Source organism: Pristiophorus japonicus, chromosome 11, assembly GCF_044704955.1.
Source record: "Pristiophorus japonicus isolate sPriJap1 chromosome 11, sPriJap1.hap1, whole genome shotgun sequence".
NCBI classification, from domain to species: domain Eukaryota; kingdom Metazoa; phylum Chordata; class Chondrichthyes; family Pristiophoridae; genus Pristiophorus; species Pristiophorus japonicus.
The window spans coordinates 99,904,354-99,930,440 of NC_091987.1; the positions used below are offsets into that span (position 1 = coordinate 99,904,354).

The window sequence follows — 26,087 nt, forward strand, 5'->3', positions numbered from 1 at the left end:
TCAAGATGCACAGCATTGGCCGCTATGCTCATGTCCTGGGGCAGAAGGCTTCTCTGTACAATTCAATTTGATCACTGCTGTGGTGATATTTCAAGTTCATTCTCCAAGGTCACCAACTGCATGTTAAATACTCACTTTTAACTTATTGTCTTTCATGATTGGCTTTTAACAAGGTCTTAAATAAAAATGTGCTTTTTAATCTCACTTTTCACAAACCCATTTTTGAATTGGAACAATCATGGCAGCGCTACACATTCTGAATGACCTGTTTTCATTTCTGCCAATATTACGCCTTTTAACTGCTCCACTTTTGCAATAAAATGAGAGAAAGGAGGAAATATGGCCCCTTGAAACTAAAATGATCAACCACGTTATTATAAACTAATATCATTGCTTTATGGTCATCTTTAATTATATTTCAAGTACAAAGAGTGAAAAATCTGCAGCATTGTTAAACATTTTGGAAATTGATGAACTTTGATTCATTATTTAGCAATAAACCGCCCTCTTACTCACTTTAACATGCAACACTTCATATGTACATTCTGGGCTGTATAAATGGACTTATTTCATTCTCTTTGCAACATCTAAGTATGCAACCTGAATCTCACGATTAGCAGGGCATGTGTTTACAAATTCTTCCCTTTCATAAGCATTGTTCAGGTATCTCCAAATTCCAGTCATTTCCACTGGGATCTCAAAATTTCGGTATTTCATTGCTACGATCTAAATTAAGGAAAGAGACAAAACATTTATTTGATTGATATACTGCAACGGATATGCAGGCAGTGCAACTTAACGTAACAAAAACAATTTTTCTGTTCAAATGTAAATGACGAGAAGGGGACTAGATTGTTCACAGAACATAAGAACATAAAGAAACAGGAGCAGGAGTAGGTCATTTGGCCACCTGGAGCCTGCTCTGCCATTCAATGAGATCATGGCTGATCTTCTACCGCAACGCCACTTTCCCGCATTATCCCCATACCCCTTGATTCTCTTAATGTCCAAAAATCTATCGAACTCTGTCTTGAATATGCTCAACGACTGAGCATTCACAGCCCTCTGGGGTAGAGAATTCCAAAGATTCACCACTCTCTGAATGAAAAAATTTATCCTCATCTCAGTACTAAATTAATAATAGATTCTAGTATTTTCGTTACTACTGACGTCAGGCTAACTGGTCTGTAGTTCCCCTTTTTCTCTCTCTCTCCTTTCTTAAACAGTGACCTTTCAAGTCAGTTCCAGCCCAAACTGTTGGGATAACTCTGCAGACTGCAAAGGTGCAACATGAAATGTCTTTAGATACATCTTAAAGCAGATCCTCAATACATCTGGACTCGCCGTATAAGACGTCCCCATATTTTACAATTTCAGAAAGTCTGCAGGTATGACTGGTGTAGGAAGTTAAGGTATCACATTGGAGTGTTACATAGGAACAGGAGTCGGCCATTCAGCCCCTCAAGTCTGTTACACTATTCAATTAGATCATGGTTGATCTGTATCTTAACTCCATCTACCCGCCTTGGTTCCGTAACCCTTCATACCCTTGGTTAACAAGAAACTATCAATCCCAGTTTTGAAATGTTCAATTGACCTCCTGCTTCAATGTATTTTTGAGGACGAGTTCCAGATTTCCACTACACTTTGTGTGAAGAAGTGCGTTCTGACATCAACCCTGATAGCCTAGCTCTAATGTTAAGGTTATGCCTTCTTGTTCTCACCAGAGGAAATACTTTATCTTTACCCTATCAAACCCTTTAATTGAGGAATGGGGTGATCCTCTGATGTCAGAGTTGTTGGACGCAGAGTGGAAGGAGGTATGTTTTGCTACTTGTGCCTCTACCTGACCTGGGATGCTGATGCCAATTGCTGGAGACCTTAAATAGCAAAAACAGGGTTCCATTCCCCATGTGTGGAAATCTGGGGTAAGAATATGGGTAGAGAATAAGAATATTTCTTTGACAGGTTAAAAAAACAGCACTGAAGGCTGACTGAGATTGATCATGGGTTGGTTGGTCTCAGCCTCCCCAAGTGATAATGTGGAAAATGTTGGGTGGGAGAAAAACTGGGGCATAAAAGTCCAACATTTTAGTACTTTGTGACGGTCATCAATGAAATATTTGAAACATTAGATCTTTTGTGCTTCTAAATTTCTAGCACTTAATTGTTTGACATCCAGTTAAATGCAATTGCCTTCCCTTCAACAATACAGTTTATTTCAATCTCACACATACAAATTGCAAAAAAAAATCAGAGGGTACAAAAGAGATTTACTAGCAGGGATGATTAGAGTTATGTGGATAGATTGGAGAAGCTGGGGTAGTTCTCCTTATAGCAGAGAAGGCTAAGAGAAGATTTGACAAAGTTGTTTAAAATCATGAAGGGTTTAGATGGAACAAATAAAGAGAAACCTTTTCAATGGCTGAAGGGTTGTCAATGAGAGGGCTCAGATTTAAGATGACTGGCAAAAGAACCAGAGGCGCCATGAGGATAAACTTTTTTAATGTAACGGGTGGTTAGGATTTGGAATGCAACACCTGATAGGATGGTTGAAACTGATTCAATATTAGCCTTCAACATGGAATTAGATAAATACTTGAAGGAGAAAAAAATTGCAAGGATATGAGGAAAGACTGGGGGGGGCGGTGGAACTAACTGCATTGCTCATCACAGACTCGATGGGCCGAATGGCCTCCTTCTGTGCTGTACTATTCTATGATTCTATGCTCAGAATTTATTCCTACCAAAAAGAATCAATGCCTTTAGTATTATGTGTGTGCGTGAACAATACATCTCAACTCTTCTGTATTTTTACTCCCTATTGAATGTCAATACAATAGCCCAACATTGATAATGACTCTCTTTGGCCAAGTCCAATAAATGCTGGAAAATATATGAAGTACTAGTGTTATAGACTTTAAAATTTGCACAGAAAGTATCTAAATGGTCCAAAGTGGGATATCTTTAGTTTGCGAAAACACAGAGATGCATACATTAAACAAGACAAGCTCAGGAACATAATTAAATATGAACTTAACCTCCATCCAGTGCTAATAGGTAACAACACAAACCTTGATAATGTGGAGCTTTGGCAGGAGATTACAATCCGCCAGGGTCAAATCATCTCCATCTACATACTTTCTGTTAGAACAAATATCTTCCTCTGCGCTATTAGCGTCAATCTCTTCAGGTAAAGGTGTGTTTAAATAATCATCTAATTTCTTCAGAGCTTTCAATAAGGCCTTTTCCAAACCTGAAGAAATGAGAGAGAAATGAAGATAGGGATCAGCAATAAAGGAGTAGTAAGTGGAAAACCGTGCTCATTTTTCAGCTACCTGACTCCGTGAAAAAGAGGCAAATTCATTCCTTTCCTCCTAATTTCAGATTTTCCTCTCCTTTCATCTTTTCTTTATTCTTCTCTTAAGTCCTATCCACCTTCTTTCTTGCATTATCTTTCCTTCCCTTCTGGTTCTATTTGCTTAGGTTTTCTCCCCCTTCCTCTTCACAACAATTCTCCTCCGACACCAGCCAATAAAATCCTACTACACACGGGTTGAAAGCTCCATCGGTCCAAAGCCTGACTATTTTTTCCACCATCGAAGATTCTACAGAACAGTAACTTTCATCACTTAGGGAACTGGAAACACATTTCTGCAATATACTGAAATGTAATATGGTGTTATCGTACAACTTCAGCCACTTGGTGGCACTGTCCAAAACTCCGATTATACTCTGAAGCTGCTTGGTGGAGTCATGTAAAAACAATCAAATTTTACGTAGAACAGTCGACAGAGTTTGCTAACGAAGTAGCAACGAAGGGTAGAGATATCATATAATACAAGAGAAAAGCTTAAATCAATAAGCATCTCAACCCTGAGACATTCTGATGCCTTGTACTGTTACTCTGTAAAATAGGGATAAAAGCAATATTACTCGTCATTGTTGTTCATCATCCAGTAATACACACACACTGGGCACCTCCAGATAGAAAATACATTGCCGGACGCTAGATTATAGGTACAGTAAGACATTCATCATAAGCAGGAGAGGCTGAAAGATCAGATATTCATTTACCCACCTTCTACTTCTGCTTACCAACATTTGCTGCCTGTTTCTACTATAATAAAGTATCAAAGAGACCATGAGGATCGCTGGTGAGAGAATTAGGAAACAGGTGCAGTAGCGGTGCTTTGCTGAGGTTAGTGTTAAGGTACAGGTTGCTTTCTTTTCCATCTAGGACAAGCCGTGTCTGACCTGGAACTATGTCTCTTCCCCCAAAAGGCTGTGAATGTTGGGACAAGACTTTAAGACTGAGATCGATAGATTTGCGTTAGGTAAGGCTATCAAGGGATATGGAACAAAGGTGGGTAAATGGAGTTGAGGTACAGAATGGCGGAACAGGTTTGAGAGGCTGAATGACCTACTTCTGTTTCTCATCACAGGCAGTTCCTCGAAGCGAGGATGACTTGCTTCCACGCCAAAAAAGGATGAGTTCACAGGTGTTTCAATGAAGGACCTAATATTCCAGATCACGAACTACATCGTGAAGGGTGGAAGATGCCTGTGCATGGATTTTTTTAACGTGTGGTGGCCGTTGCACACCAGCCACCACACGGGCTTGACAGAGCTAGGTCTCGGTCCAGTGGCAAGGATTATGTTGTGTATGGAGAAAGAGTCAGACTGAACACTGTCAGCTCAAAGTAAAGTGTGACCGTAGTCTTTTATTGCAGGTCTCCAGAGTGCTGTGAAGCCTTCTTAAATCCTTGGGACTCCGGGGAATGAGCCCTCTGGTGGCTGTACAAAGTAAATACAAGTCCACATATATAACAGATTACCCAAGACTAACTGGAGACCAGCTCTGCTGCACAGACAGAGCCTGCACACATATCGCAGTGTGAGCTGGCCTGTGCTGCCCCTGGGCCCGCGCCTCTTCTGGGCCCCAGATTCATGCCTCTCCTGGGCCGCGATCACTTTCCTCTACAGACTCTTGCCGCTCCTTTGGCCCTCCTGCTGTGCCTGCCCGCACTGCAATCAGCGCCCTGGCTTCGTAGCCGTCGCCCTCCTGCAGCAGCACATGCTGTTCCCTGCAGTGGTATGCCGCCGCATGCTGCTCCCTCCAATGGCCCCGGTCTGCTGATGGTCTTACAGGCCGGGACTGTGCCGATTTCCGGGCCGGGCCGCTGCACACTGCTCCCTCCAATGGCCCCGGCCTGATGGTGGGGGGGGGGGGGGGAACCCCACATTGGAAATGTGTTCCATTCACCAGCACTAATATCTTTCACCTTAAACACAACAAATACATATCGTCAATCTGCCTCACCAGTTTTCTGTTTCAAATTAAGAAATAATGGTCTGTAGTTCAGCCAGAGTGCTGTTGTAGTAAATTAAAAGCAAAATAATTAATGAAGGTGTACACACTCAAAACGGCGTACCCTGTTCTTCTCTTTGCATGTGCTGACTGACCTGCTTGTATATTTCCAGCACTTTGTTTTAATATTTCATCTTACTTACTTTCATTTGTATCTTTCTTGACGTTCTTAATGTACGCTGAGAACTTGGCAAACACATCATTTCCTGCTGAATTAGATTCTGGATATCTGGCAGAAAGCTTTGGATACCTGGGAAATACATTGTTATTGTTACTACACATCTTTCAGAACAAACACCTTTCGGTAACATGTTTATTTACTGGTGGGGACATTGCACCACGCTAACTGAAAGAACTCACTTCACAGAAGATCCGTAACCACTCAATGTCTTCATGGGAACTTCTAGCAAAGGAGTGACTGGCCAATCCCTCTTAGCTCTGGGACTCTAAGACCAATGGTAGTATCGCCAATTGTAAGTGTGACTAACCAGAGATAGACGCTGGGAGCTTGACAGTGTGTGTGGATCACTTCTGCACTGAGGAACTGCTTGGATTTCATTGGACTAAATCTTCCTGGAAAAATAATGGTGAGTTTACGACACACGCTATTATTAATGCACAGATCGGCCAGCATGTTCAGGGGATGAAGAGATGCCCTGTGAGCTGCGAATCTCCGTAACTTGTTGATTTATGCCCCCGCTACGCCATTTGCTTCGCATAAGCGTCATCTCGTCCTTCACTTCCCCGTTATTTTTAAGATCATGTTGGATTTGCACAATTGTCCATTAATCTTTCCACAGAAAGTTAGGGCTCATTTAATAACACAAGTACCCATTTAACCGTGTGATAATTATTAATGAAATACCAATCAATCTCTCCGGCCCAGAAAGGGAACAATTTAAATGGTTGTATCTATTTCTGCATGTACTAAATTCTTCTTGGAGATTTAAAAAATTTCAAATTTTGCATTTTTTAAAAATTGTTTTCTTACTATTCCTTTCTGTCTCTTTTTTCTCTCTCGTCATCCAATCTTTCTTTCCTTCTCTTTCTGTACATGATTTAACTCTAATTCACCCTAATTCCTTCACTGTCATTCCTCGGTTTCTTTCCCAATCCTTAAATCTCCTTGTTTAAGGAGACAGACCGTTGTCCCTCGCTACCTTCGTCATCTCAGTATCAGCTCGCACTTGCAGCAACTCGCAGGGCAAAACATTTCGAGTTGAAGGGTGGAGAAAAGTCTAACTAATGGTGCTTGGCTCTAGATGCCCCACTCCAGCAACATTTTGTCCCCGTATCCTTTTCTAATAAGGATTTTGCTTCATACAAACTCATTTATAAATGTGCTGAGGGACCTTCCTTGAATTATTCAGTTGTTCATTGAAAGGTCGTCCGCCAGAGTACTGCTAAAAATTCAAATTAATTTTATGCACAATACGCAGAGACAGACCTTGGTGGTACCAACTTGTCTTCTAGGAATTCTTCTATCTTGTTAACATCTGTTTTGACCTCTCCATTGAAGGTCAAAAATGGAGGATTGGTGCCAGGGGCCAGATTTTGCAAGTCAACAGGCTTCCTATAGGGACAGAGTAGGATGCAAGATTTTTACTGATGAAGTAGCGTAGACAAAATATCAACAACTACTGCTAGAACTGCTGTCATTAACGTCAATTGGCTCTATTTTCCTCTTTGATGATTTTTGGCACCCAGGAGGATGTACGGCTGATATTTTTGTGCCTGTGTGCGGCGGGAAAAAAAATACAATTTTCGCCAAAGTAAAATTTAATTTTGATGCTGTGGTACCCGAAGTTAAATCTGGGAGTGGAACTTCAAGTGTGCGCCAAAACATCAGTGAACATGCGCCGGGGAAAAAAAAGCTTTTTTCATGTGACAGGTGTGTCTGTGTATCCACGGTGAACTTCCTGGTCTGGATCAGCAGCTTGTGAGAACACATTGGGATCGGAGCTGGATCTGGACATTTACATTTTAGCTGCAAACGATATATCCAAGGGAAAGGGAAGGAGAAGGACAAGGAGAAGGGGAAGGGGAAGGGGGAAGGGGAAAATGGGAAGAGATTTCAAGCAGAAGTTGAGCCCGTGTTAGACATCATTGAGAGGAGATGGGATGTGCTCGAGAACAAAGGAAGAATGGGACAAAAGAAACTGAAACCCTCTCTACGAGCAAAACTTTGGGAACAAGTTGCAGAAGAGTTCAATGCAATGGCTACAACCCCGAGAAGCAGCGTGCAGGTCAAAAAAACGTAGCTAGACCTTGGCCAAACAGTTACTGTAAGTATTTATGCACTGCAATTACATTTGTAAGTGTGACATAGGTGCATGTGTGAGACATGCGTGTGGACACCACAGCAGAAGGACCCTCTCTTAAAAAGTTCTATTTTCATCTTTGCAGAGGAAGGTGTCACAGCTCAACCGAGAAAGGTCAAAACCTGGAGGAGGTGCGCCAAGTAAGCTGCAACTAACAGCCGTGGAACAGAGGATCTCTGATATGATTCAATCTCACAAGATAAGATCAACCACCAATGTGCACGCTGGGCCCAGGTTACCGAGAGAGGGTAAACCCTGCCACGTACTCATGTCACCCTGCCCCCTCTGCCCCCTCCCCTGCTGCTAACCAAACATCTGCTCTGTTATGTTTTGCAGATGTTGCGCAGCAGGAAGAGACAGAAGCTGAAGCAGAAGATCAGGAAGCCGTCAGTCCAGATATTCTTCACCCACTTCAGGACGAGGATGAGCTGGACAATGAAGGGCAGCAGTAAGACCCCAATGATGACATGGTCACATTGCAACTGGAGTGGGTGAACTCCGTGAGGATGTCAAGCCCTTTGCTGAGCGATACAACCGACACAACATTTCATTGGGTAGAGTCTGAGGCTGCGGGTCCCAGTGGGTTGCAGCAAGCCACACCTGGGAGACGGCCGAGGAGGGTGGGAAGGAGAACTCAACCTGAAACACAGGATGCAGGGGACATAGGACAGATCATGGGAATGAGTAGGGAGAGCATTGAACTAACCAGATTGCTCCTGGCCACCATGGGTGGGGTGAGGGTAGAATTAGCAGGGGGCTTTCAGTAGAAGTAGCAACACTGCCTGGAGGAATGGGAGCAGTGTCGGGACAGATGAGGGAGGGGATATCGCAGATGAGGGAGGGAATGTCGGAGATGAGAGCGGGTATGTCGGAGATGAGGGAGGGAATGTCGGAGATGAGGGAAGGAATGTCGGAGGCAGCTGGTGCACTATCAGGACAGATTAGGGAGGGAATGTCGGAGGCAGCTGCTGCAATAAGTGGACACACCCAGGCTGTCATTGCCCAACAGCAATTGGCAGCATCAACTGCTGACACTCACTTTCCAATCCCCAGACCAAAGTCAGGTAGTGTGCCGGGCGTTCATCCACAGGCTGAAGAAGAGTCTGACAATGAAAGGAGGCCTTCCACAATGCTGTCTGCTAGGTCTGTCCCTGTCCAACCCCACCAACAACAAATGTGCCTTCGCACAGAAAGCACAAAAAACCTTGGGGTCGAGGGGAGGAAGCAGAAGTCTGGGACAATGGGCACGGGTAGGGGTCGTGGCAACAACAGGGGCAAGAGGGGCGGACAGCGCTAAGGTCCTTGAATAAGGAGAGGAGAGATGGCTGCAGCTAGAGTTTGTTTGTTGCTGCTACTTGTTGTTTTCTTCATTGAAAAGTTTAAAGTTTGATACAACATTTTTTATTAAAGTTAAGTAAAACTGTACAAATGTTTAATAAATCTAATTATTTTTTAAATTTAAGGAGAATCCTGCACATTATTTTTTGAATTAAAGCAACATAAACCAACACATTATGTACATCATGTACATTATTTTTTTAAATTAATGCAATATAAATCAACACAACATTCCTCCTCCTCATTTTCCTCCTCAACCTTGTTGTCAGCCTCCTCACCTCCTCTTCCTCCCCCACCCCCTCAGGAGGATCTTCAATGTCCAAGCCGTGGCCCCTCATGATGGCCAAGTTGTGCAGCATGCATCACATGACAGTGAACTGACCGACGTGGTGAGGGGCGTATTACAGTTAGCCTCCAGAGTGGTCCAGGTATCGGAACGCTGCTTCAGTATGCCAATTGTCCGCGCTATGATGCTCCATGTCGTTTCGTGCGACATGTTGTGCCGACGTTCTGGCTCAGTGCGGGGATTGCGTAGGGGATTCATAAGCCAGGTGGCGAGCCCGTACCCTTTGTCCCCGAGCAACCAGCTCTGCCCTTCTAGCAGCTCCTGAAACATGGTAGATATAATGCTCTCACATAAGACGAAAGCATCATGGGTCCTACCTGGGTATTTGGCATCCACTGCTATGATCCGATGCAGATCGTCGCACAAGAGTTGAACATTTAGGGAATGGAACCCTTTCCTGTTCCGATAAACTTCGGAGTCATCCAAAGGTGCTCTCAAGGCGATGTGGGTACAGTCGGTCACACCTTGTACTTTTGGGAAGCCAGCAATTCTGAAGAACCCCACAGCACTGTTTCGCATTGCCTGCATGGTCATACAGTGCAGCAGTCACCTGTCGAATGCAGCAATGTGCAGCGTGCTGCGAGATGCAGCACATGTCCTGAGTTACTGCTTGAAATGAGCCAGAAGCATAGAAGGCAAGTACTGCAGTGACCTTCACTTCCACAGGTAGGGCAGTCCTCCTGCCAATTCTTGGCTGGATGGCTGACCTGACTAGCTGGCAGATCTTGGTGATGACCTCCTTTCTAAATCGCAGCCTGCAAATGCAGTCTGCCTCACTCAGATGTAGGTATAAGCGCCTGTCCCTATAGATTCGATCAAGGTATGGCCTCCTCCCCATTAATGCTCGAATGATCTGGTTGTGTGACGACGGTGTCATGGTATTATCCGTTGCCTCCATATGCCATGCATATAAACCAACCTTACTATATGAGGCATAGTAACCCATAATTCTTATTCTTCACTTTGTTATTCTTGCTTTTGTGAGATTTACTGAAGCGCAGCACACACAACTTTGCTGGGTGACGCCCTAGCAGAGCGGACCATACCCTGGTCTGCGCGCATGCGCAACACTAAGCTCTGTTTCTATGGAGACGCGATGCACAGAGATTTATGGCACTTTAATTATAGCTTGTGCTGAAATGCTTATGTTTGCTGCTGTGTTGTGCCATCTCCGATACACAGTTCGGAGTGCATGCCGGCAGCATCGCTCCCTCGGCCAGACAGAAACACAGGAGCTCGGCACTTGGATTCCACACCCCACCCCACCGCCCCCCGCCCCTGACTTCTTTTCAAGCTGAGTCTGGGGTGGGGTGGGAGAGGCGGGTGGAATCCATGCTCCGAGCTCCTGTGCTTGTGTCCAGCCAAGGGAGCGATCCTTCGGCTGGCCGGCACTCCTCCGACTTGTGTCTGGAGTCCCGTGAGCAGAGATTCAGTGGTGTGGTGGAGTGGAATCGCAAATTGCCCATTCTCGAAATATTCTGTGGGAAAAATGAATTTTCCGAGTTCCCTCTGAAAAAATCATCATGAATTTGTGTTTTAAATTGTCTTCTTTCCTCGCTACAAAAACTCAAATATACTCAGTGCCGATTTCCTTAAGTTACCGTAGGGTTATTCTGATCGGTACTTAAGGCTACTGTGTGCCGTCCTGAAAAAAAATCGTTGTTGCTGATAATCAGTTAAAAGGCGCAGAAATCAGTTTTCAACCAGACCTGCACCAAAAAATATGGGGTACAAAAAAACCGGCACTGACAGTCGCCACCAGCATATAAACTTTCAGCAAAATTGCAAAATTCACGATTGCTCCAAAAAAATCAGCAGACGCCAAAAAAATGGCACCTAATGGAGGCGAAAATAGAGCCCAAAGAAACTTGAGAAAAATCAATTCCAAACAGAATGGCAATTTACAACAATGCTCCTTTAACATAGGAAAATATCCCACGGTGCTTCAAAGAGGCATCATGAAAGTGGACACTGAGCAAAAGAAAGAGAAATTAGGACAGGTGACCAGAAACTTGGGCCAAGGTGGTGAGTTTTAAGGAGGGGGCATAAGAGGGTGAATGGAAAGTTTGGGGCGGGGGGGGGGGGGGCGGGAGGAATAGGTTGTAGAACAGAACTGCTATACAGCTATCAGGATCACAGTCACAAACTAACTTGATTAACTATCATTTATTATCCCTAGATGTCACTATTATCCTTTGAACGCAGGCTACAGCAGAATGCGGCACTGCAAAGGCATACTAGCGACATCTTACTTCTGTTTAACTAACACATGTTTTGAGAACAACTGCCCCTAAGCTCTGACCTGCAACAGAAACTGTTAGGAGTGAGATTCAAGATCGAAAAGGCAAGACAAATTGTGAAACTATATAAATGTATGGGGCTTTTTGTTTTAAGAGTAAGGTACAATCTACTCTTGATAATTCTAAATCATTTCTGCCCTAAAAAAAAAATCATACAATGATCCAATAGTTCAAAGTAAGCGATTTCAAATAAAACAATAGACTGTACATCAGAACAGGTTTCACTTTAAAACCGGTATGAGTGAGACTTAACAAGCCTGGTTTGTCCGCGATTAAACTAGTTCGAGCTTCTATTTCAATAATGCAAATAAAGCAAAACACACTGTGCACAACAGGGAACGTCACATTTCCTGTAAACAATTTTGCAGACGATGGGTGAAATGTACCTGCGATTGTCTGAATACATTAACAGATATTGATTCCCCCACTCCCCAAGTGAGATCAGCCAACAGCTGCCACTAAGCTCTGACCTGCAACAGAAACTGTTAGGAGTGAGATTCAAGATCGAAAAGGCAAGACAAATAATGCCCAAACCTGGGATGCCTTGCTTTGTATGGTTCCATTCCACCACTGGGCAATGCACCTGCCAGCTGCATCATCTCCTGAAAATATTAGGGAACCAAGGGTCTAGCAAGAAGGAGGAACTGAGGAAAATCCTTATTAGTCAGGAAATGGTGTTAGGGAAATTGATGGGATTGAAGGCCGATAAATCCCCAGGGCCTGATAGTCTGCATCCCAGAGTACTTAAGGAAGTGGCCCTAGAAATAGTGGATGCATTGGTGATCATTTTCCAACATTCCATGGAGTCTGGTTCAGTTCCTATGGATTGGAGGGCAGCTAATGTAACCCCACTTTTTAAAAAAGGAGAGAGAAAACAGTGGATTATAGACCTGTTAGCCTGACATCGGTAGTGGAGAAAATGCTGGAATCAATTATTAAAGATGTAATAGCAGCACATTTGGAAAGCAGTGACAGGATCGGTCCAAGTCAGCATGGATTTATTGAAAGGGAAATCATGCTTGACAAATCTTCTAGAATTTTTTGAGGATGTAACTAGTAGCGTGGACAAGGGAGAACCAGTGGATGTGGTGTATTTGGATTTTGAAAACGTTTGTGACAAGGTCCTACACAAGAGATTAGTGTGCAAAATTAAGGCACATTGGATTGGGGGTAATGTATTGACGTGGATAGAGAACTGGTTGTCAGACAGGAAGCAAAGAGTGGGAATAAACGGGTCCTTTTCAGAATGGCAGGCAGTGACTAGTGGGGTACCGCAAGGTTCAGTGCTGGGACCCCAGCTATTTACAATATATATTAATGATTTAGACGAAGGAATTGAATATAATATCACCAAGTTTGCAGATGACACTAAGCTGGATGGCAGTGTGAGCTGTGAGGAGGATGCTAAGAGGTTGCAGGGTGACTTGGACAGATTAGCTGAGTGGACAAATGCATGGCAGATGCAGTATGTGTGGATAATTGTAAGGTTATCCACTTTGGTGGCAAAAACAGGAAGGCAGATTATCTGAATGGTGACAGATTAGTAAAAGGGGAGGTGCAACATGACCTGGGTGTCATGATACATCAGTCATTGAAAGTTGGCATGCAAGTACAGCAGGCAGTAAAGAAGGCAAATGGCATGCTGGCCTTCATAGCGAGAGGATTTGAGTATAGGAGCAGGGAGGTCTTACTGCAGTTGTACAGGGCCTTGGTGAGGCCACATCTTGAATATTGTGTACAGTTTTGGTCTCCTAATCTGAGGAAGGACATTCTTGCTATTGAGGGAGTGCAGCGAAGGTTCACCAGACTGATTCCCGGGATGGCAGGACTGACATATGAAAAAAGACTGGATCGACTAGGCTTATATTCACTGGAATTTAGAAGAATGAGAGGGGATCTCATCGAAGCATATAAAATTCTGACGGGATTGGACAGGTTAGATGCAGGAAGAATGTTCCCGATGTTGGGGAAGTCCAGAACCAGGGGTCACAGTCTAAGGATAAGGGGTAAGTCATATAGGACCGAGAGGAGGAGGAACTTCTTCACCCAGAGAGTGGTGAACCTGTGGAATTCTCTACCACAGAAAGTTGTTGAGTCCAGTTCATTGGATACATTCAAAAGGGAGTTAGGTGTGTCCCTTACGGCTAAAGGGATCAGGGGGTATGGAGAGAAGGCAGGAGTGGGGTACTGACGTTGCATGATTAGCCATGATCATATTGAATGGTGGTACAAGCTCGAAGGGTCAAATGGTCTGCTCCTGCACCTATTTTCTGTGTTTCTAACCGCATTTTCATTCTGCACATATGCTCGGGGCTTTTGTGTGCTGCTCTCCTGCTTTTACAATTGGGAGTTGGGAGCTGGTCTTTTGAGACACACTGTGCTCCACTGTTAATGCAGATACATTGGACAACATATCAGTGGGACCCATTCTGGGTTTACAGACTAATCTTGTATCAAAAGGCAGAATCCTTATGGAACTACTTTGGAATTCTCTACCCCAAAGGGTTGTGAATGCTGAGCCATTGAGTATATTCAAGGCTGAGATCGCTAGATTTTTGGACTCGAAGGGAATCAAGGGATATGGGGATTGGGCGGGAAAGTGAAGTTGAGATCAAAGATCAGCCATGATCTTGTTGAACAGCGGAGCAGGCTCAAGGGACCATATAGCCTTCTCCTACTCCGAATTCTTATGTTCTTACAACGCCATCAGTTAGGAACATAGGAATTGCTAGACCAAAAAGAGACCATGGTCCAACTAGTTTGCCTTCTGCTATTCTGGTAGTTGCGTGATACAATGATAATGGTGTTGCTGACTAATCATAGCAAGCAATCTTTATCCATTAGTCTACAACAGACCCAGAAATGACATGAAGAAAACTCCAGTGGTGGAAAGCTTCAGGAGCCATTTTTTCTTCGCAAGCATGCTACACTTCTCACAGTGCTTGAACTTGGGGGCTCAGTTACACTGCGAGTACAGCTGATGGAGCAAGACCCACACCGTGTGGTCGGCTGCACTCCTGTTGTGCAAGAGATTACATTAACCTCAAAGCATCTCTTTAGGTGTACCACTTCCATGCTGGTGAAATTTAATACATCTCCACAAGAACAATTTTTGATTTTAAACTAATTTCTAAAATCATGCTGTTAGTATTTAATTTCCATTCTAATTAAGCATAATAAAAACAAAGGTCAGGATAGCTTTGTAAAACTTTTACCTCTTTAGGTCTACTGTTGTGACATTAAATATCACGCCTTTCAGCCAAAGGATCATAAAGAGCCGCTGGGAAAATGGGCAGTTTCCAATGCTTTCCCCGTCACTCCCAGCCTGTGCAACACAATATAAAGAAAGGTCATAAATAGGCCGTCATTTTGCTTTTCTGAACAGTTGTTAGTTGGATGATTGACTGCAACAAATTCAAGCCCTTGCAAAAAGCAACAAACAGCACTTGCAATTTCTTACCGCCCAGGAACCTTTTGGGTGGCACATATCTCTTCCAAAATAGGCACCTTGTATGGCTGTAAAGACGACGTTCTATAATTTACTAATTGTTAAATATTGTGCAGACGACTTTAGAGAAACATATGGAAGAGGAAATTGTCACTGGTCAAATGAGTCACAGGGACATTCTCAAATCAGGTCAGACCCCAAGCCGGCTTCCCATCTTTCGCCTTCAGTAAACATCCGCTCATACCCTGGCCAACATTTATCCCTCAACCCGCATCACTAAAACAAATTATCTGGTCATTATCTCATTGCTGTTTGTGAGATCTTGCTGTGCACAAAATGGCTGCTGCATTTCCCTTCCCTACCTCACAACAGTGACTGCACTTCAAAAGTACTTATTTGGCTGTAAAGCAATTTTGGTCGTCCCGACGTCATGAAAGGCACTATATACCTATAAGTCTTTCTTTTTCTTTCAAAATCAAAATCAATACAAAGAATTTTTACAGTTACATTAGGAAGAAGAGGTTGGTCAGGAGCAATGTTGGCCCCTTAAAAACGGAAAGCGCTGATATTGTGAATGACAATGGGGAAATGGAGGACATGTTGAATAATTAAAAGAGGATAGCATGCCGCAAATCCCAAATAAATTAATATTGAATCAGGGACAGGGACTCAATAAAATGAACATAAGTAAAATAACAGTAATGAAGAAAATAATGGCACTAAACCGTGATAAATCCCCAGAGCCAGATGGTTTCCATCCCAGCGTTTTAAAGGAAGTAGGTGAGCACATTGCAGATGGCCTAACTATAATCTTCCCAAGTTCTCTCGATTCAGGATCCGTCCCTTTAGATTGGAAAATTGCGCATGTCACTCCGCTTTTTAAGAATGGTGAGAGAGGGAAACCAGGGAATTATAGACCAGTTAGCCCAACATCTGTTGCGGGTAAGGATAGGGTGACGGAACACCTCTAAAATTTTCAATTGGTCAGAGGGAGCCAGCATGGATTTTTAAAAGGTAGGTCATGCCTGGCAAACCAGATTGAATTTTTTGAAGCAGTGACTAAAGTAGTGGACCAGGGGAATGTCTATGGATGTTATTTATATGGATTTCCAGAAGGCATTTGATAAAGTCCCACAAAATAGATTGTTAACTAAGGTAGAAGCCCACGGAGTTGAGGGCAAATGATTGACCTGGTTAGTAAATTATATGAGCGGCAGGACCCAGACAGTAGGGATAGTGGGTAGGTACTCAAATTGGTAGGATGTGACTAGTGGTGTCCCGCAGCGATCTGTTTTCGAGCCTCAGCTATTCACCAGATCCAACACCGCCTCCAGTGCGCCAGTGCAGCTTTCCTCCACCTGAGGAAAAGAGTGTTTGAAGACCAGGCCCTCAAAACTGTCACCAAGCTCATGGACTAGAGGGCTGTAGTAGTACCTGCCCTCCTGTATGGCTCAGATACATGGACCATGTACAGTAGACACCTCAATTTGCTGGAGAAATATCACCAACGATGTCTCCGTAAGATCCTACCAATCCCCTAGGAGGACAGGCGCACCAACATCAGCGTTCTCATCCAGGCCAACATCCCCAGCATTGAAGCACTGACCACATTCGATCAGCTCCACTGAGCAGGCCACATTGTTCGCATGCCAGACACGAGACTCCCAAAGCAAGTGCTCTACTCGGAGCTCCTTCACGGCAAACAAGCCAAAGGTGGGCAGCGGAAACGCTACAAGAACACCCTCAAAGCCTCCATGATAAAGTGCAACATCCCCACTGACACCTGGGAGACCCTGGCCCAAGACTGCCCTAAGTGGAGGAAGTGCATCCGGGATGACGCTGAGCACCCTGAGTCTCAACGCGAGAGCATGCTGAAATCAAGCGCAGGCAGTGGAAAGAGCATGCGGCAAACTAGTCTCACCCACCCCTTCCCTCAACGACTATCTGTCCCACCTGTGACAGAGTCTGTGGCTCTCGTATTGGACTGTTCAGCCACCAAAGAACTCACTTCAGGATTGGAAGCAAGTCTGCCTCGGTTCCGAGGGACTGCCTATGATAATGATTCACAATATTTATTAACGACTTAGATGATGGCATAGAAAGTCACATATCCAAATTTACCGATGACACAAAAATAGAAGAAAGAAAGACTTGCATTTATACAGCGCCTTTCATGACCACCGGACATCGAAAAGCACTTTACAGCCAGTGAAGTACTTTTGAAGTGCCGTCACTGTCGATGTAATGTAGGAAACGCGGCAGCTAACTTGCGCACAACAAACTCCCACAAACAGCAATGTGATAACGACCAGATAATCTGTTTTGTTATGTTGATTGAGGGATAAATGTTGGCCAGGAGACCAGGAATAATTCCCTTACTCTTCTTCGAAATATTGCCACGGGATCATTTACGTCCAAGTGAGAGGGCAGTCAGGGCCTCGGTTTAACATTTCATCTCAAAGACGGCACCTCTAACAGTGCAGCACTCTCTCAGCACTGCACTGGAATGTCAGCCGAGATTTTTGTGTAAGTCCCTGGAGTGCGACTTGAACCCAAAATCTTCTGGACTCGGAGGCGAGTGTGCTACCCACTGAGCCACAGCTGACACCAGACAACAGTGTAGATGGAAAGCATAAAGTTACAAAGGGATATTGATAGATTAAGTGAATGGGCAAAATAGTGGCAAATGGATGTTTATGATGAGAAAATGTGAGGTCATCCACTTTGGACCGAAGGAGGATAGAACAGGGTATTTTCTAAATGGTAAAAAGCTAAAAACAGTAGGGGGTACAAACTGCCCCCCGCCCGAAATGGGGCTTTCCTACCACGTTTTGGTGTTTTTTTACTGCAGCTGCTGTTCAGGCCGACGCTTTCGCAAAATTGCGCTCTTTGTTTTTTTTTTATTGTTTTGATCCGGAAGTCAGTGACTACACCTGAGGGGCAAGGACGCAGCGGTGACAGCAACTGAGGGGCGGAGGTTGGGGGCGGGTGCAGAGTGACTGCCGCAATGATGACAACACGGCGCCGCATCACCACGGCTCTCCCCTTCACTTAAAGGGGAGGGCCTCCGCGATTTTTAAACTTCAGCCCATTGGGCCACCAGGGAGGGTTTCGGCCGGTCCAGTGGCCTGACACCCAAGAGGTGGTGCCAGGCTGTCTGTTGGCGGCCTGTCTGAATCCAGGGGCATATCTGTCGGGTCGACCTGGCAGTCGGCTGAAAAATAAACATGGCGGCAGCGGCAGTAGGCCCTCCCCTTTAAGGGAAGCCGCACCGCTGCTGTAGAAGGCCACAGCCTGACTGGACGATCGGGCAAAAGCCTGTTTTAGCACCGCTGGGCGGGCCGAAGATTTTCCGAGGGGAATGTTGCCGTCGGGGGCGGGGGGGGATAGATCGGCCGTGCGCACGGTGATGACACGTATACCTCGGATCGGCAGCAGCAGAGCGGTAAGGGGAGGATCGGGGCATCCCTGGGAAAACTCAGGAGGACATTTGGGCTATCAGCGGCTATTCCACTAAAAGTTGGCAGCCACTCCATTTCGCAGTGTGGCCACCGGTTTGCGGTGGTAACAGGCTTTAAGGAAAGGGGCAACTTCGGCCCCTAGGTGTCCAAAGAGATTTGGGGTTTCAGTTCAAAAGATTAAAATGTCACGAACAGGAAATGTCACATCAAAAAGGCTAATGGAATGCTGGCCTTTGTATCTAGAGCACGAGGGTGCAAGGGGGCAGAAGTTATGCTGCAGCTATACCAAACCCTGGTTAGACCACACCTGGAGTACTATGAGCAGTTCTGGCACCACACCTGAGGAAGGATATATTGGCCTTGGAGGGAGTGCAGCGTAGGTTTACCAGAAAGATACCTGGACTTCAAGGGTTAAGTTACGAGGAGAGATTACACAAATTAGGGTTGTATTCCCTAGAATTTAGGGGTGAATTGATTGAAGTTTTCAGGATATTAAGGGGAACAGATAGGGTAGATGCAGAGAAACCATTTCTGCTAGTTGGTGATTCTAGGACGAGGGGGCAGAGTCTAAAAATTAGAGCCAGGCCTTTCAAGAGTGAAACTAGGAAACACTTCTACACACAAAGGGTGGGTGGTATAAGTTCGGAGCTCCCCTCCACAAATGGCAATTGATGCTAGATCAACTGTTAATGTAAAATCTGAGATTGAGAGCTTTTTGTTAATCAAAGATATTAAGGGATATGGGGAAAAGGCGGGTATATGGAGTTAGGTTACAGATCAGCATGATCTCATTGAATGGTGGAACAGGCCCAAGGGGCTGAATGACCTATTCCTCTTCCTATGTTTCTATTTAAAACTCTGCTTCCTGTATTTTAACTCGCACCAAGTCCTATTCACCCATCACCCCTGTTCTCGCTGACCTACATTGAAATTTTCATCCTTGTGTTCAAATCCCTCCATGGTCTTGCTCCTCCCCATCTCTGTAACCTCCTGCAACCCTACAACCCTCCGAGATCTCTGTGTGCCTCTAATTCTGGCGTCTTGAGCATCCCTGATTTTCATCACTCCACCATTCAGTTGTCTAGACTCTAAGCTCTGGAATTTCCTCCCTAAACCTCTCTGTCTCTCTCTCCTCATTTAAGACATACCTCTTTGACCAAGCTTTTGGTCACCTGCCCTAAAATTTCCTTTTGTTTCGGTGCCAAACTGTGTCTGATACCGCTCCTGTGAAGCGCAGCTAAAGGCACTCTACAAATGCAAGTAGTTGTTGTAACCTGGTGCAGCATTTCCTACTGACAAGCAGCAAGCGTCATCAAAGAAAGTGGCGACACTACTTTAAAATAGAAGCTTGAAGGATTCAGTTGGACTTCTTTTCAAAGTTTAATCAATTCATCATACAATGGAACATTTTTGCAAGGGAGAAACAAAACAATAACTATTGGTTCAGCAAACTTCAGAAGTATTCCTGCAGATAGAATTTGCATGCAATATTTGTACACTGATTGTGCCCGTGTATCTGTGTAACTCATGCAAATGTGTAGCCCTTTACCGGGCAGACACCTCTGAACACGCATTCCTGCTGTAGGAGAGAAGCACATCGACAGCCAACAGATCTCACTTGGGAACTCCAACGACCAGTATACTGCAAAATAGAGGGCTACGCAACATGAGATCCGTTTGCCAAATCCCTCCTTTCAAAGCTAGGCTGTCCTTATTCTGCTCCAAATGCTGTCTTTATGCAATCCAATGGTAGTTCTAAAGAAGAATTGCACATCAATCCAAGAAGTAATTTCATATTGTACCTCACTATGCCATTACAGTGGACTATTTCCTTTCTTTTTAAAAAGAATTATTGATTTATAGCAATATAGCTAAGGGAGACAAAAGTTGTTTTTTTAAAACCAATGCTGCAATGCCAGCAAACAAATGTAATCCATTGATGAACCTTCAATAATAATGTCATCCTGAGTTTTACTACTGGGAGCAGACTGTTCTAATAAATCTTGCACAAAAGCAACATTCCAACAATTGGCCAGACATAACTGTAGGGCTCTTTCAAAATGTGAGGACCATCGTCAATGAGTAGCATAATTGTACATCAACTTCAATATATGAACTGGCACTATGTTAAAACTTCATCGGGCTAGAAATTCAGTTCTCGACGAGAATTGTATTTTTTCGCCAAAATTTTCGTTATGGCAACGCTATGGCTATGAGGCAGTAAATTCGAGCTTCAATTTGTGCAGCGGTAAAAATCTGTGTTGCACGAGGATTCACGGCGCAAACCCCAATCCTCGCCAACTTTACTCCGAGGCCGATAGCGCTGCGCGTTGGGCCTAGGGAGGGCGGAAAATCACCTAAAAATAAATCGCAAAAAACAAAAAAATTAAATATCACTAAACATTTCGCAAGACACTTAACTAGCGAATCGCTGCAAAAGAATTAAAAAATAAAAACTTTAACTTAGGTTTTTTGCAGGTCTTCATACCTACCGCTGATCCAAAGGCTGCAACACAGCTTTTTCCTTGCCGATTTTTTCCGTCCTAAATACGGGAGCGCTCAGAGCCAACATTTTTGGCGAAAGCAATATTTCGAGTCTTGCACGTCGGCGCTCCTCTCTCCAGCAGTATTTGAAAAGGGCCGCCGCAAGACTTCTCCGAATTTCCTGCCGCATCGTTTTTCGCCAAAAACGGCAAAATATTGCCGAAAAACCAGTAGCGAGGTCGGCGAATTTTTAGCCTGATTAAACTCATGGACAGACCTTAAAGAAAGTCAGCATTTCATCTCAGAAGAAAAATCATGTTAAAGCAAAAGATTACCAGAACTGCAAATTAAAAGGAATCACAGTCAGATGTTGCATAATAAACTGATTGTTAATTGTTATCTCTTCTGTTTGAGCTCCAAAGTACAAGCAGTCGCGTTTTCTATACATAAACAGCACAAAGCTGATACGTCAGCATTTTTATATTAATCTGTTGCCCAACAACCAAGCAATGCTTTTCCTTTCTAGAGAGTCACTTGCTTTAGCAACTTAAGTCCTGAGGAACATTCCGAAGAGCGATTGTTTCATTTGCAAGTAAAGAGTAACACAACTAGCGCAGCATGTACTGAAAGACGGACATTGTTCACATATAAACAGAGCTCGACATTTAAGGTGCACAAAGTGATGTCGGCAAGACATGCTTAAAATGCTGAAATAGACTATGAATAAAAATGTCTACGAATAAAAATGTCAATTTAAGTCTGCTTTTATTCATAAAAACTTACCTTGACAAACAATTCAATCTCTGGATATGTGTGTTCGCTTTCTGTTGAGTTAGTTGCAGCCATACTGGTGGCAAAGCACTGTTAGGTAAGCCAATTGCCAGCTTGCACAACAGCTGTAAAGTACCACAACTCAGTGCCTTTAGCTCAAATAGCGAGCACCATTACTCAAACTTTTTTCAACTTCCCCAACCACCACCCCCACCCCTCGTCAGAAGAATATGGAACTTGCTGTAACTTTGTATTTTCATTGTATCTGAGAGACAAACACTTGTTGAAAGCATTGGCAGCGTTCACTGGATGTGACATGGAGCAAAGCCGCCAATAAATGCGTAGCTGCTGTGAGTAGGCGTAAGTTCATAACTTAAAGCTGAATACAAAGGGAGGAGGGTGACGTCAACAACTAGTCTTTGGCCAACTTGATGCACTTTAATTTACAACTGTCTACATCTGTAAGTTTCATAATGCTCAACGGGAGCTTACATGCTTACTTAAACGCACTGCGCCCAGGTAATGGTCTAGGAGCACCGTGAGTAGGCCCAACATTCCATAACCCAATACGTGCTAAAAAGTTGAAACATCCGTAAAGAATACTCTTTATGCAGGCCCAACTCCTTCGGCTGATAAATAGTGGAGGGTGTGCAAACTAAGACGTGTCCCAGTTAGGTCCTGCTCGTGTTTGTGTGCAGAATACTCCAGCTTCCTCTGAAAATCAGAGTTCCTCTGCATATGTCCAACCATGTACTGCTGTCTGCAGATACAAGGTGATGCGCCATAATTCGAAACAGAGCTCAGGTGCTCAGTCCACACAAAAAGGTACATTCTGGTCAGCACGAAGAGGCCGCTTTATTCAACATAGCTCAGAAATTGGAAGACGCGCTCACAGCTTGGTTAGAACATTAGTTTACCGCCCTTCATACTGTCAGCCTTTGTAACTCTACTTCCCCCATCCAGTTTTAACAACATTACCAGTAGTCAATAGTTAAAACAAACACACTGGCTCCGATTTTAAGTCCCTGTTCCCCTCCCTCCTGCCACCCACAACCTGATAGAAACCAGGTGGGGGTGGACGGTTAAAATAAGGCTAGCGACTCACCCCCTCTGATCTCACTGCCTTCCCACCGTGTCTCCCAATGTTAACGGGAACTTTTGAGCAGGACACCTTCAGGAAGGCAACAGGTCCTTCTTTAAATATCGGGACCCGATCTGCTATTTTAGTTGGAGGCCCGAGCGGGAGTGCAGTAACAGGAGTGAGAACTGCAGCAAAGAGTGGTGGGGTATTGACCATTGACTCCCCTAATAAGATCTGCTGATCTAGAAGTGAGATCCTGTCAGCCAGACACGTACCTTGATCCAAATTCTCAAGAGTAGAGCAAAATAATCTTAGAACACACCATTTACTGAAGGGAATGGGTGCAGCTCTACAGCAAAGGCTGGATGCTATTCCCCCTTCAGTGGTGCAGCAAGTTTATAATTTAGTGAGTAGATAATGCCACACAGAGCAGGAAGGTCCCAGTTACCAAGCAGTCTGAGCAGAGTTAGCGGATCTCAGCTGGGGTGCTGGTGGAAGAGGAAGAGAGAGTTGGGGAGGGGAGAAGACAGTATCATTGGCACCACTGATTTGCTAATCAATAACCACAGCTAGGAAAGCACAAATGTGGAATTCTGGAGAGGCTAGGATCAGGTTCAGCTTCGATGTCACCCAGTGTTGAGCTGCTCACTGACACTTACTGTTAGGCTCACTCAGGATATAACCAATAGCCATTTGGGTAAGAGTGAAGAGTGTGAAGGGCAACGACTGAACATACCTCAGCATGGAGTGAATGCCTTCAGGGCATGAGGAAAATGGAGAAAACGAGAGTAAAGAAAGAGTCTGTCCTTGGATGGTCTCCAGTAACATGGCAGCGAGGAAGATCGAGAAGAGGGTTGGCGTGATGACGCAGCCCTGCTTGACCCTGGTCCGGATGTGGATTGGGTCTGTAATGGATCCATTGGTCAGTATCACTGCTTGCATGTCGTCGTGGAGCAGGTGAAGGATGGTGACGAACTTTTGGGGGCAGTCGAAACGGAGGAGGATGCTCCATTGACCCTCGCGGTTGGCATTGTCAAAGGCCTTTGTAAGGTCAAAGAAGGTCATGTACAAGAGTTGGTGCTGTTTCCTGCATTTTTCTTGCAGCTGTTGCACCGTGAAGATCATGTCCGTTGTACCCCGTAGAGGACGAAATCCGCACTGTGACTCTGGGAGGAGTTCCTCAGCCACAGGGAGATAACAGTTGAAGAGGATTTTTGTGATGACTTTTCCAGTGGCTGATAACAGGGAGATTCAAAGAAAACAAAGAGAAATCATAGAAAATAGGTGCAGGAGTAGGCCATTCGGCCCTTCGAGCCTGCACCACCATTCAATATGATCATGGCTGATCATGCAACTTCAGTAACCCATTCCTGCTTTCTCTTCATACCCTTTGATCCCTTTAGCTGTAAGGGCCACATCTAATTCCTTTTTGAATATATCTAACGAACTGGCTTCAACAACTTTCTGTGGTAGAGCAGTCCACAGATTAACAACTCTCTGAGTGAAAAAGTTTCCCCTCATCTCAGTCCTAAATGGCTTACCCCATATCCTTAGACTGTGAACCCTGGTTCTGGACTTCCCCAACAACAGGAACATTCTTTCTGCATCTAACCTGTCCAATCCCGTCAGAATTTTATATGTTTCTATGAGATCCCCTCTCATTCTTCTAAATTCCAGTGAATATAAGCCTAATGGATCCAGTCTTTCTTCATATGACAGTCCTGCCATCCCAGGAATCAGTCTGGTGAACCTTCGCTGCACTCTCTCTGTAGTTGCCACAGTCAGACTTGTCCCCTTTTTTAAAGATGGTCACGATTATTGCATCTCTGAGATCTCCCGGCATGCTCTCCTCCTTCCAGATGAGAGAGCTGAGGTCATGCATTCGTGCCAATAGTGCCTCTCTGCCATACTTTAGCACCTCAGCGGGGACTCCATTCACTCCTGTTGCCTTGTTGTTCTTGAGCTGATGGATGGCCTTTTCTACCTCGTGCAGGACATTAAAAATATGAGGAGATAGAATACAAAAAATCAAGAACTTGAAACTCTTGCTATCTGAGTTTGTAGAAATTTCTCTAGGACAATTTGCTTTTATATCTCCACCATTCTGGATATTCTTTTTCCAAAAAGATTTGAATATGCTCCATTAAACATTTAACATGCACTCGTACCTTAAATTGAAACAGAATCTATTCTCAATTATTCAGTTAATCTATAAAAAAAACATGCTGAGTGGATCGGAGGGGCAAATGTAATTGGTTGGCCAGCTTTTCCAAGCCCGAACAAATACATGAAGAATTCAAAGGTCAAACAGAACAGCTTGAAGAACATATGAGGAATAACTGTATGAGGAATAAGGGCAGGTTGAAGAATATTATAGTATGAATACATTCACACATGGCTCTCCAGAGATATAAAATGTCTTTGTAGAACAACAGATGATTTATTGCCAATGCTGCTTGTCTCCATTAAAGTGCTTCATATATTTCTCAGTCCGAGACTAAATCTACATCAGGCCCTCTTCCCACACACACGCAAAAACAGAACAACCATTATTTGCGATTTTAGGTCTCACAACATATGCTAATAACTTCAAGAAACAACTCTTTTGTTTACCTCGTATTCAGCAGTTGAGAACCTCTCTGCCAACATAACTAGCTAATGGAAAAATGCTACTTTGAACAAAGCTATTCTTGCGCATTGAACTGTTGCGCACAGTTCTGTTTCAGAACACATTAAACTACCCACCGATACTGAGTGTACAATGCAGTCCTTCAGGCCGGTATGAAGAGAATAAACTGATGCTGTGACAGAATATTTGCAGATTAAAAAGTTAACAGGGTCGCTTTTTTGATTAATATCTCGTTCAATTTCTGTCATTCCCTTCTCTCCTGAAGGTACAACCTTAGTTGAAGTATCGTTTCATGGGCTCTCTCCAGTAACCCGGGAACCATTCTTCACACGAGACGTAGTTAGTGAGTGACAGCAGGACATTCAACTATGGAAGGCAGTACAGCTGATCTGATCCTGTTCTAACCCAAGGCCGATGCTCCCATGCCTTGCGGCAGGAGTTTACTGGTTAGCACTCGGGAGTGGGAAGTCTGGTTAATTTTACCCCTCCTTGTCCTAGGAATTCTAAGGCCAGTCATAGCATCACAACTCACGCTCA

General features: G+C 44.2%; 1 protein-coding gene across 1 annotated transcript; it reads right to left on the bottom strand.

Annotated features, from left to right (window-relative positions):
• Nucleotides 1-406: 406 nt before the first annotated feature.
• On the bottom strand, nucleotides 407-21,915 carry LOC139275811 (chloride intracellular channel protein 4). The gene is made up of 6 exons (XM_070893020.1): nucleotides 21,853-21,915; nucleotides 14,892-15,001; nucleotides 6,819-6,944; nucleotides 5,515-5,621; nucleotides 3,075-3,256; nucleotides 407-726 (listed from the first exon to the last, which is right to left on the bottom strand). The coding sequence occupies exons 1-6, from the start codon at nucleotides 21,913-21,915 to the stop codon at nucleotides 565-567; spliced, it is 750 nt and encodes a 249-aa protein (XP_070749121.1). The 3' UTR covers nucleotides 407-564.
• Between the last annotated feature and the right edge of the window lie 4,172 nt (nucleotides 21,916-26,087).